The sequence below is a fragment of the Schistocerca gregaria genome, chromosome 4 (assembly GCF_023897955.1).
Source record: "Schistocerca gregaria isolate iqSchGreg1 chromosome 4, iqSchGreg1.2, whole genome shotgun sequence".
Lineage (NCBI taxonomy): Eukaryota > Metazoa > Arthropoda > Insecta > Orthoptera > Acrididae > Schistocerca > Schistocerca gregaria.
The window spans coordinates 195,865,942-195,879,067 of record NC_064923.1 but is presented as its reverse complement, the minus strand read 5'-3'; the positions used below and the strand labels follow the sequence as shown (position 1 = coordinate 195,879,067).

At 40.5% G+C, this 13,126-nt stretch overlaps 1 protein-coding gene across 3 annotated transcripts in view; it reads left to right on the top strand.

The window, feature by feature from the left end:
* LOC126267588 (lipase 3-like) overlaps positions 1 to 13,126 on the top strand; it is a 164,376-nt gene that overhangs the window by 129,355 nt on the left and 21,895 nt on the right. For 2 of the 3 annotated variants that reach the window (XM_049972889.1, XM_049972887.1), the window contains one exon: positions 7,201 to 10,815. The exons of the other annotated variant lie outside the window; for it this stretch is intronic. In XM_049972889.1, coding sequence (XP_049828846.1) covers positions 7,201 to 7,331 — 131 coding nt within the window. In that variant the 3' untranslated portion in view covers positions 7,332 to 10,815. Of the gene's footprint in view, positions 1 to 7,200; positions 10,816 to 13,126 lie in introns of those variants that run through there. 3 annotated transcript variants of the gene reach the window in all.

Below are 13,126 nucleotides of genomic sequence, written 5' to 3'. Positions count from 1 at the left end.
GCAATTGAAAACAATTAGCGACTGAAGGCCTACACCACACGTCTGAAGGACAACTACAATTGAAATACATTAATAAACAATTTTTCTAACCAAGAAATTTCTTTTAAACTTACAACAGAACAGCCAAAAGCCTAATTAAAGAAATATTAACTTATTGCACGGCTGAAGGTCACAAACAAACTTCAAACAACAGCTGAAGGCCTGAACAACAAGCCAGACAAACAATTTAAAATAAATCCCTTCCTTCTCGTAAAAAAAAAAAATTCCCTTAAGGAATACAAACAGCTGAAGGCCTAATTAAAAGAGGTTCACGTAAACCCTCGGCTGAAGCCACACATAACACAGCGAACAACCAACGGCTTAGGGCCTGGATTAAAATTTCAGATAGAAAAAATTTTAAGGAAAACTTTTTTAAACAAACTCAATCTACAAAATTTTAATTTAACATCACTGAAGGCCTTTATGTAAAATTTAAAAAGAACTGAGTTAATATACAGCCGAAGGTCTCGCACAATACTTCAAACTAAAATGAAAATCACAATCTAAAGCAAATAGAACAAGTGGTGCTCAGAAGTGTTCCATGCGTCGGTCTGACAAGGTACCGTAAATGTTAGGTGAAGTGAGACAGGCAGACAAGAGTTGAAAAATAATCGGATGGCAACCTAAACTAGGGATGGCCCAAGGACCGACCAACAGTTCAACTACTTCCCTTCTGTCTGACAAACAACACAACAAAGGAAAATATGGGGCCGAGGACGAGGATACGAACAGCGTCTAAAAACAGCCAAGGGAACACCAACCACTCTAAGCAAAATATGAATCAAACAACTTAAAAGGCTTTCGAATTAAATGCTGTTCTGGACAGCATCAACACGGCGAGGAAAGGCACACTGCCAGAAAACTGTGCTAACAACCAGGGCATGTAAATGGGGCGTTAACGGCCACAGGGCAGAAAATACCGCTGGTGCACTTCACTGGCAAGGAACAGTCAATTTAAAAATTAATCACAATATAGGAAGACGACTGCAAGATTTCGCCAGCTCCAACACGTCATATGTCGCTGCTGGCCCAGGGAGCAACAACCCACCAATGAATGAAGAGATGTCACAATAGTTGAGGTTTCGTAACAGATTAACTGATCACTCAGCTTCAGCGTCCAGGTTCGTTGGGCAACGAACTTGTAGCTCTCGCAGCTAGCGCCTCACGATCCGACAGTGTGTGCACGCCGCCAGCAGTCCCAACCTGGCTTCACGGCGCAGAGATTTCCTCGCTGCTCCATCCCAATTGACTGACCACCACGCACACCACCACCACCACCTGGAAATACTAGCGGTCACACCAAAGATAGGACGACAGTACTAATACCGATAAGCGCTGCTACTGCCACTCAAGGGGGCAAACCAGCAACTTCGTTACGCCAGTAAGTAAGGAAGAAACAAGACGTCACTCGATGTGACAAAATGCCAAAGAACAAACATCTTGACAGCGAGTGGCACACGGCTCATTGGGACGAATTCTAGGTTCTCTCCAGCCGGTCATTGTCAGTTTACGGTGTAAAACGGGGCATTTTGTACTTATTTTGTATGTAACGTACCACTGGATACATTATAGATGTCATTAACTAGCGCATAAATTAGAAATTATGACTTACTTCGAATAAAATATGGAGTAGTAAAATTTACGATGGTTTAGTAACAACATGTCCCGCATTTAGCGCTCTAGTGTTAATACTGTAGTTGTACTCATCTGTGTTTCATTTATGGGTCAAAAAGTAAGGAAGAAAAAGAGAAGTGTAAAATTTCTTTGTCCACTCCAGGAGCTAGTGTAATGCGGAATTCTTTGAAGTGAAGTGCAAGACAGCAGAGCATGTAGTCACACTGTTACGAATTTTGCAACCTATTTGGTAGGGTTGCACAACAACTTCTCAAAATGATTGGGGAGACAAATACCATCTTGATTCAGCCCTAGGCTGCGAAAAAAAGTTCTAACGACTAATATGAAAGTCGTCTTGGAAGGTTTCTTGCATCCAGTTAATTTAATGCCGGCCCTGTGATACACTTCCAGCAAACAACCCAAGAATACAGCTTTTAAATAACATTTTGTTCAACTTGACTTGTGCCACACAAGATTAAGAAGTAGGAGGAACGAAATTAATCCAATAAATCCGTTAGCGTGATCCGATGTGAAGTTTTGGAAGCAAACAAGGCAAGCAATGAACTGTCGATTGCATCGAAGCTGTATAGGTGGCATTTAAAGCTTATTTCTCTTTTGTTCACTTCGAAGAGTATTAATTACGAATTTTATTTTGTATCTTTGTCAATCCAACTCACTTTCAGTGATACATGAATCGAAGTATTTTTTGTGAATGTTCTATATCTTTTCTTGTTGGATACGTTTGGTTTAATCGTATGGGTATGCAATATCAGATCATTAACTCAAAAATGGTGGAAATCACATCCATAAGAATAACGTAAAGATGTACTTTGCATACGTTAACAAAACATGTTCATCTTTTAGAAATCAAATTAATTTACTTCCAAAATGATGAGCCAAAGTACTACCACAACACTGAAAGCCGCCAGGTAATATAGCGAACACGTGGCATGGTAAGTAAAGAATCGAACAGAGCAGAGATTAATGGGGAATTATTCTACTGACGATACGGATCCCAGACTGGAAAATCCACTGGCAAACACGACTTTGACAAAGGTCAAATTTTATGACCAAGCGTCTTGCAGCAATCATCGCGGAAAAAGCGAAGGTGGTCAACTATTTACATGAGCGGAAAATGGTCGAAGGACGGCGAAACCACTAGTTGCCCACAAGTTGTTGGACGTCCACCCGTCATAACGCCTCGTTGAGGTTGTTGGCTTTCCCGCTCTGTAAATGAGGATAGGCGCCGAGATGCAGGAAATCTGGCAATGCTGGAATAGGCATAAGTGTTTCTACATCTACATCTACATGGATACTCTGCAAATCACATTTAAATGCCTGGCAGATGTTTCATCGAACCGTCTTCACAATCATCTATTATTCCAATCTCGGATAGCGTGCGGAGAGAACGAACACATATATATTTCCGTACGAGCTCTGATTTCCCTTATTTTATTGTGGTGATCGTTTCTTCCTATGTAGGCCGGTGTCAACAAAATATTTTCGCATTCGGAGGAGAAAGCTGGTGATTGGAATTTCGTGAGGAGATTCCGTCTCAACGAAAAACGCCCAAATCCTTCAGTTCTGTGACACTCTCTCCTATATTTCGCGATAGTACAAAACTTGCTGCCCTTCTCTGAACTTTTTCGATGTATTCCGTCAATCCTATCTGGTAAGGATCCCACACTCCGCAGCAGTATTCTGAAACAGGACGGACAAGCGTAGTACAGGCAGGCTCCTAAGTAGGTCTGTTACATTTTCTAAGTGTCCTGCCAATAAAACAGTCTTTGGTTAGCCTTCCCCACAACATTTTCTGTGTATTCCTTCCAATTTAAGTTGTTCGTAATTGTAATACCTAGGCATTTATTTGAATTTACAGGTTTTAGTTTAGACTGATTTATCGTGTAACCGAAGTTTAATGGATTCCTTTCAGCACTCATGTGGATGACCTCGCACTTTTCGTTATTTAGGGTCAACTGCCAATTCTCGCACCATTCGCATATCTTTTCTGAATCGTTTTGCAATTTGTTTTGATCTTCTGATGACTTTCTTAGTCGATAAACGACAGCGTCATCTGTAAACAACCGAAGTCGGTTGCTCAGATTGTCTCCCAAAACGTTTATATAGATAAGGAACAGCAAAGGGCCTATAAAACTACCTTGAAAACGCCAGAAATCACTTGTGTTTTACTCGATAACTTTCCATTAGTTACTACGAACTGTGACCTCTTTGACAGTAAATCACAAATCCAGTCACACAACTGAGACGATATTCCATATGCACGCAATTTGATTACAAGATGGTTGTGTGGTACAGTGTCAAAAACCTTCCTGAAATTCAGAAATACGGAATCGATCCGAAATCCCTTGTCAATAGCACTCAACACTTCATGTGAATGAAGAGCTAGTTGTGTTTCACAGGAACGATGTTTTGTAAACCCATGTTGACTCTGTGTCAATAGACACTTTTCTTCGAGGTAATTCATAATGTTATAACACAATATATGTTCCAAAGTCCTGCTGCATATCGACGTTAACGATATGGGCCTGTAATTTAGTGGATTACTCATACTGCCTTTCTTGAATACTGGTGTGACCTGTGCAACTTTCCAGTCTTTGGGTACGGGTCTTTCGTAGAGCGAACGGTTGTATATGATTGTTAAGTATGGAGCTAATGTATCAGCATACTCCGCGACGAACCTAATTGGTACACAGTCTGGACCAGAAGACTTGCTTTTATTGATTTAAGTTGCTTCACTACTCCGAGCATATTTACTTCTACGTTACTCATGTTGGCAGGTGTTCTCGATTCGAATTCTGGAATGTTTACTTAGTCTTCTTTTGTTAAGGCATTTCGGAAGGCTGTGTTTAGTAACTCTGCTTTGGCAGCACTGACTTCGATAGTATCTCCATTGCTATAGTGTAGAGAAGGCATTGATTGTTTCTTGCCGCTAACATACTTCACATACGACCAGAATCTCTTTGGATTTTCTGCCAGGTTTCGAGACAAAGTTACGTTGTGAAAACTGTTATAAGCATCGGAGCACACTGTCCAGTGCACATTGTCGAACAAATGGCTTCACAATCGGCTACCCTAAATCTTCCGTGTTGACTTAAACATCGTCAGTTACGATTGCAGTGGGCTAGGAAGCACCAAGACTGAACCGTAGATCAACGGAAACGTGTTGCCTGGTCGGCTGAATCATGTTCGTTTTATTACACTATGTTAATAGTCAAGTCCCGACACACAGTTATCCAGGCGAATGGCTACTCGAAGCATGTATGTACCAGACGTACCATCGGCTCCACACTGTCAGTTAGTTGGGGGAGTATTGATGTAAACGTAAAATCAATAATCTTCAACAATTGGAAAATCACATTTTGCAGCTGTGAAACAAATAACGCCAGCTATGTTAGCAAGGATGTTTCCAGATATACAGGAACGATGGAACTTATGTTTACATTTGCAGGCCCATCACACTCAAATACACTAAATATGTATTTAAAATATCTCAATGTATGTTCACAATGTTTGTAATGCATAATAATGTGGTTAGCTGGAAAATAATACCTTATAGTTCTAGACACATGATGTCTTCGAGTTCATCGGATGAGCTACGTAAAAAAAATGTCAGTTTTAGAATTACACTACTGGCCATTAAAATTGCTACACCAAGAAGAAATGCAGATGATAAACGAGTATTCATTGGACAAATATACATGTGATTGCATTTTCGCGCAATTTGGGTGCATAGATGCTGAGAAATCAGTACCGAGAACAACCACCTCTGGCCGTAATAACGGCCTTGATACGCCTGGCCATTGAGTCAAACAGAGCTTGGATGGCGTGTACAGGTATAGCTGCCCATGCAGCTTCAACACGATACCTTAGTTCATCAAGAGTAGTGACTGGCGTATTGTGAGGAAGCAGTTGCTCGGCCACCATTGACCAGACGTTTTCAATTGGCGAGAGATCTGGAGAATGTGCTGGCCAGGGCAGCAGTCGAGCATTTTCTGTATCCAGAAAGGCCCGTACAGGATCTGCAACATGCGATCCTGCATTATCCTGCTGAATTGTAGGGTTTCGCAGGAATCGAAAGAAGGGCAGAACCACGGGTCGTAAAACATCTGAAATGTAACGGCCACTGTTCAATGTGCCGGCAATGCGAACAAGAGGTGACCGAGACACGTAACCAATGGCACCCCATAACATCACACCGGGTGATACTGTGCTATGGCGATGACGAATACACGCTTCCAATGTGCGTTCGCCGCGATGTCGCCAAACACGGATGCGACCATCATGATGCTGTAAACAGAACCTGGATTCATCCGAAAAAATAACGTTTTGCCATTCGTGCACCCAGGTTCGTCGTTGAGTACACCATCGCAGGCGCTCCTGTCTGTGATGCAGCATCAAGGGTAACCACAGCCATGGTCTCCAAGCTGATTTATCCGTGCTGCTGCAAAACGTCGTCGAACTGTTCCTGCAGATGGTTGTTGTTCTGCAAACGTCCCCATGTGCTGACTCAGGGATCGAGACGTGGTTGTACGATCCGTTAGAGCCATGCAGATAAGATGCCTGTCATGTCGACTGCTAGTGATACGAGGCCGTTGGTATCCAGCACGGCGTTCCGTATTGCCCTCCAGCACCCACCGATTCCATATTCTACTAACAGTCATTGGATCACGACCCACGCGAGCAACAGTGTCGCGATACGATAAACAGCAATCGCGATAGGCTACAATCCGACCTTTATGAAAGTCGGAATGGGATAGTACGCATTTCTCCTCCTTACACGAGGCATCACGACAACGTTTCACCAGGCAACGCGGGTCAACTGCTGTTTGTGTATCACAAATTTGTTGGGAACTTTCCTCACGTCAGCACGTTGCAGGTGTCGCCACCGGTGCCACCCTTGTGTGAATGCTCTGAAAAGCTAATCCTTTGCATATCACAGTATCTTCTTCCTGTCGGTTAAATTTCGCGTCTGTAGCACGTCATCTTCGTGGTGTAGTAATTTTAATGGCCAGTAGTGTATCAATGTATGTTCATGTTGTTTGTAATACATAATAATGTGGTTAGTTGGAAAATAATACGTGACTTTATAAACACCCTATTGTTCTTGACACACAATGTCTTCGAGTTCATCGGATGAGCAATGTAAAAAATGTCAATTTTAGATTTACTCCTTCTAGGATAAACTTCTACGGGTGTTCATGCCCGCATACTTGAGAAGGAGTCAGTGAGTGGTACAGTAGACGTTTCTTGGTGTGTATCTAGACGTTAGGTTGGTTCAAATGGCTCTGAGCACTATGGGACTTAACTTCTGAGGTCCCCTAGAACTTAGAACTACTTAAACCTAACTAACCGAAGGACATCACACACATCCATGCACGAGGCAGGATTCGAACCTGCGATCGCAGCGGTCACACGGTTCCAGGCTGTAGCGCCTAGAACCGCTCGGCCACTCCGGCCGGCTGGACGTTAGGTGATCAGGTCTTTGTTGGTAGTGTAAAATGCTCACTGGTGTGTGCCTGTGTGCAGGAGGTGCAGCGCTTCTACGAGCTGCTGCCGCGGCGCATCGGGATGTTCCGCGTGCCTTACGACAACTTCACCCACATCGACTTCCTCATCGCCAGGGACCAGCGCAGGCTCCTCAACGACCGTGTCGTTGACATACTGAAGCGCTACTGACACGACTGCTGGTCAGTGCCGGCCTCGTTGGACCACTTCGTCGTTTCGTTGCCAACAGGCTGTGCAGACGTCTAGTTGTGGAAGTCCACCAATTAATTCATTCCATCTGTGTGCACCCGTCGTGTACGCTCTTTTGTCGCACAACATCGTACGATTAACGTTCATACTACCATAGTCATAAAGCTTTTACAATCATAAAGCTTTTACAACTACATCGGAATCATAAAAAACGTAAAGCTTCTTTTAAATTTATTTGTAGGTGCATGTCCATGTCGTTGTACGGACTGATATCCCAGCGTCAGAGAAGAACCCGTTGACTAAGTGGCATGTCATGAGGTAGTTCCACCTGGATTGGCCTGACATAGCTGAAACATTTCCCCTGCTGCCTATAACGAACTATACCATTATAAATGAAATGTATTCGCAGTTGGAATGTGGACAATCATCAGCTTTGTAATGGAATGACAACAATGGAAATTTGTGCTGGTCGGGGACCCGAACCGGATTTCTCACTTATCCCGAGTGGCCACCTTACCATAAGGCTATCCGAATACGATTCACGGCCAGTCTCAAACTTCCTCATGTCGTCAGTCGTGTATCTACAGCCTGCACTAGAACGTCTATTATGTATATTCCCATTCAGGGGGGACATTTCAATTGAAAGAAATCCGGATTCGACACATATTTTGATTGTCGTCATTCCATTACACAGCTGATGGTTGTCCATATTCGTAACTGCAGATATATTTCATGTATTTCATAACGGCTGTAGTCGTCACAGTGCGTGTTCCTTCAGACAGGCATGCATGTCCGAAGGAACATAGTACTGTACTTCTGACAACACAGTCACAGTACACCGTTATAGACCACGTTAGCAGTGGGCTATACTATTACGTTTTGCGTCTTCTGGCGTCACACTGCGGTTCTGTGACGCGGGGTTTTTGATGTGTACCAGGACTGCAGACATGTATCTACAAGCAAACAAAAAATTAATTATGTAATTTTAATTTTTCGAGGTGATAGTTAAAACTTTAACTACACCTCGTACAAGTATTATACGACCACTTTTTCTTCATATGAGTGGACTTCTGGAAAGTCAGTTACACACTATTATAGCAAGTAACTATTATGGAATGATGCCTTACACCTCAAATTCACACACACACACACACACACACACACACACACACACACACACACACACACACACACACACACACACACACACGCACACAAACACAAGTCTTTGTAAATGACTACCAATCGTTCAGTTCCTCAACGATACAAGCATGACAAAACGGAAATCACGTTGTACAAGACCTGGACTTCCAAATCACCACCACTCACATCTACGCAGCTTTGGTTAAATTGTTGGCACCATTCAATACTGCTGTACACAACAATACATTCTGTCCATAGATCGCCAGAATTTCATTCTGAATGTATATGCAATTTAAACATTTTGTTCACATAATTTGACTTTGGAGTATGATTCTTGTTACCGCACCATTCCAATCGTACACTGTGACGGCCCTGTTATCCACATCTCAGTAGACCTGCGTATGCAGGAAACTTGGAACATGTACTCTCTTCTGACAATGTACCACTCTTGCTGTGTATTGGTCTTACATCAGGATGGCACGTGTAAGTTATTTTCTGATATCCCTACGTACAGCCACTCCCTAATTCTGAAGTACTTTATGGAGACTTAATTCACTAGTGTCTTTGTTGGCTGACACGTTAACCTTAGCAGTCAAAGGATATTCTATGCAGCAGAACTCTACCAGTAGCAGCGACCAATGAATAGTGAATGGTGTGTTTCATTTTTTCGTGCTGTACTTTGCGAAATGAAAATTGAGGAAATAGTTATACATGTGACAAAGGCGATGCATATATCTCGTTCTGAGTACTTGACACTCTCTGTCTTAACTGTGACCCATATTCGTACCCCAGCATTACAAAGGACTAAACATAGAGATTTTTCTCATAGCTCCCATATCCAAACAGATTCAACGAAAAGCACCTATAGACAACTTGCCCCTCGAAAACAGAGGTCCCCAGTTCGAGTTTCAGTGCAGCACTTAGTTTTAATCTGCCAGGAAATTTCAGCCCCTATATATTTTCATGTACATCAAAGGTTGGGCTTATTAGCTTGTTATACCTCAAAACTGTTCACGCAAACTTTTTAAAGGATGGCTAATGTTTTGTTTTCCTCTAGGATTGTACTTCAAAGCGAGTTTAGTGAATGTATTGTCTTCCACGTGCTGAACATGATTCTCTCATTTCATTTTGTATTTCTTATAGCATCTGAAAATAACTTTACTTTTAATTTCTGTCTAATGTGAGTACTTCATCCGTTTTCTAGTAATGACTATCCCACATAGCAGAGAAACTTCATTTCAAACGATTCAGTTCACCTTGCATGGTTAACAGTAACAGGAGATCTATAATTCTGTATAATTTGAGAAAAGATACATTTTCAACATCATGGTTAAATTTTTATAGCGTTGTACCACAGAAATGCCTAAATCCTCAAAGCTTGATTTCAGCTGCATTTGAATTTCTTATACTCATGATGATACTCTAGATATTTGTACTTAATTGTAAGTTCAAGGACACCATTTATCACAGTATGTTACAGAGGCTAACAAACTTTATGAATGTATAGGCAGACTAGATAAGTACTAGAAGAATGGAACGGAGCCTTAACATATCCGATAGAAAAAATTATATGTCACTGTGTATAAATTAAAGAGAATTACACTCCTGAATTCCTATTGTAAAATATATACAAAAGTAGTTAATAAAGATTAATGCTATTATTAATGCACAAATCTCAACAAGGCTTCAGAAAGGGAAGACATATCGGACTGTGTCTTTACACATGCACAAATAACTGTAAAAAGAAGAATTTTAATGTAACCACTTACTATATAGTTAGCAATATACATCACTGTCAACATTACCTTTTGTAGGTGGTTAGTATGTTTTTGATCTCCGCAAGAAATGTCTCACTATGAACTAAGAATCCCAAAAGAAAATGTACTGCATATCTACACAGTATTAGCAACACAATGTCTACTCTCATGAGAGAAATTCCCTGAAGTACTGGAAAAGGTTATTATTGAAATTACAAGGAAGAAACATATAAGAACTTATTACTTTTTGTGTGCTGCTGTTGACATTATATCCTCATTACCTACAAAAATCAGCTTTAGGTAGCCTACCTGTCAATCTCTCAACACTGTGTTATTGTCAGCCGACCCCTATTTATTGTGATATATACAGAAAAAACTATTTGTTCGTATTGTTATCATGTTGCTAAACTGTAAACAGTGTGTATGTTGTATCGTTTGTTGAATAACATTGCCAGCAGCGAAATGTTCTGTATCCTTGTCAGACCTGAAAACTGTGTTGTAGCAGTTTGGTTATTAATTTATTTAAATAAAATGATCTCATTTTTTACATATGTGCTTTCATTTATTTAAAACCAGTGCTTCTGAGCGAACAACACTGATGCTTTGCCATTGAGATGCCTATACATATGCATACAGTTTTAATTTGCTCCAGATGTTTTACAAAAACATTTTAGATTATTCATAAACAGAAATACTGCCGTAATACTGCTGTCCTTTCTAATTTTCATTTTCGTTAGGCACTAGAAATTGAACACATTCACTGCACTACATGTTTCAAGGATTTTTAAAATATGTCCTTAGCTAGATGCATGAAAATCTCTGAAAGATTCACCACAGACAAACTGATGATTGCTCTGATCACTGTGCTTAACTTGTAGACAGAGAAGAACATCACTTTCAGGATAAAATGCCAAATCAATTTCTAAGGGTAATGCAATTTTGATTACTTGCTAAAAAAAGCAGCAAAATGTAAAAAAGTAATAGATAATGATCATAATGAGGAATTCTACTATATTTGATTATCTTGATTGCACTGCACCAGCTGATAAATGTTTTCTCATTTCATGAACTGTAACCTTATCTACAGAACTACACAACTAACTCCATAGTCGTTTTTTGTAAAAGTCAGTAATGTAATTGTCAACAACTTAAAATTAAGGTAACACAGTGTGTTTCAGAAATAGTAATTAAAATTGATACTTGGGGTAAATTCTAGCTTATGGACCAAAACTAAAAGTTTAGCTTAGCTTAGAGCCAGTTGTAAGTTGTCAGTTCATGTGGTTGCTCTCATGTAGTTCTTACCCAACATGCATTGCAAAACATCATCTGATCTGAAGTCACTTTTTGTTGGATTTTGTGAATGACCATCTCTTTGCCTTCCCTGCAAATATCTTTGTGTGATCTGATCCATTGCAGAGTGCTAGCAGCGAATGGAGCAACTCCAGATGTGCTTGTAAAACTGTGGAACAAGTATGACTATTGCACAGTTCTTGGATGTCTGCCTGGGTCACATACTAAGTTATCCATGATATTATGGCTGGCAGACTTGTTTCCATCTACAGGTGATCCATGATGACTGTTGCTCTACTTGCATCTTCATCCTACATAATATGGCTATTACTCCTCCGTCACTCCACCCCTGTCATTTGCCTGTGCATCTACCATGGTGGGTGGTGTTGTTTTGGTGGTGGAAGTAGGCAGGTGGGATTTTGCCACCCCTTACTACTGATTGCAGCAGATGCACAGGCTCTGATGGGAGTGGAGTGATATTAGGGGAGGGGTGGTGTAATGGGAATAATGGAAAACATATGTAGGAAGCAGACATGAGGAGACCAGCAGTCATTAGAGACCACCTGCACATGGCAACAAATGTGTTTCCTGCAATATCATGGAGAAATTAGAATGGGACCTGAGAAGACACCTGAGAATAGTACAAGTTAAATATATGATAATATCACATGTTAGTTTGATTATTGACTGAATGTAGGCTATGCATATAGTGGAGAACACATTAAGCATCTATGAAAGATAAAAAAAACTAGAATCCTAAATTTAATTATAAAAAGTAATGCTCACATGTGAGAGATATACTCTTTTGAAACAGGGTATTTAAAAAGAATCTATAGATCAAATATGTAAGTGTGGAAATATAATAAACGCAACTTGCAATGATAATGTTTGTGAAACTTGTACTGGTAGCCTACATTAGAAAGGGCACATGCATTATTTGATCAAGCACTAAACAGATTTGACAGACCACATAACACCCTGAGTTCAAAACAACAGGAGCTAAAATTTCTTACAAGATATTTAAAGTATTTCAATTTACCTCACTGTCTTCATCCACCAACTCATCACAACTGACTGAGGATGCTTACAAACTTGAAACACCACCATCTGCTATGGTTTGTTTAATTTAAGTCAGTGTTTGTAGCATTCTGCACTTGATGATGCTGGTGGTGTATTGAGCAGGTGTATGCACTTCATGCCATTAATGAGAGAGTGGCTGGGTCATACTTGATGATAAACTAGAGGCCACCATTGTCTATTTTTCTGAGACTATTATACTTCAATGAGGTCAGATATAAGCCAATACAGCCAATAAAGTTAGTGCCTATGTAAACTCTAGTGCTAAAAGTCAAGAGGGGAGAGGTCTATTAACATTTCTGTTTTATAAAAGACAATAATAGTTACTTAATCTTCAAACAAATAAAAATTCAAATTTTGTGCTGGTTTTTAAAGTAGCCAAGAGATAATGAGCCAATGAGATGACTGATGGTGGTTGTTTCCACCTTTTTTATTTCCAGTTGATAGGCAGTATCAGTGCAAGTAATGCTCCAAATTTATTGACTTCCTTC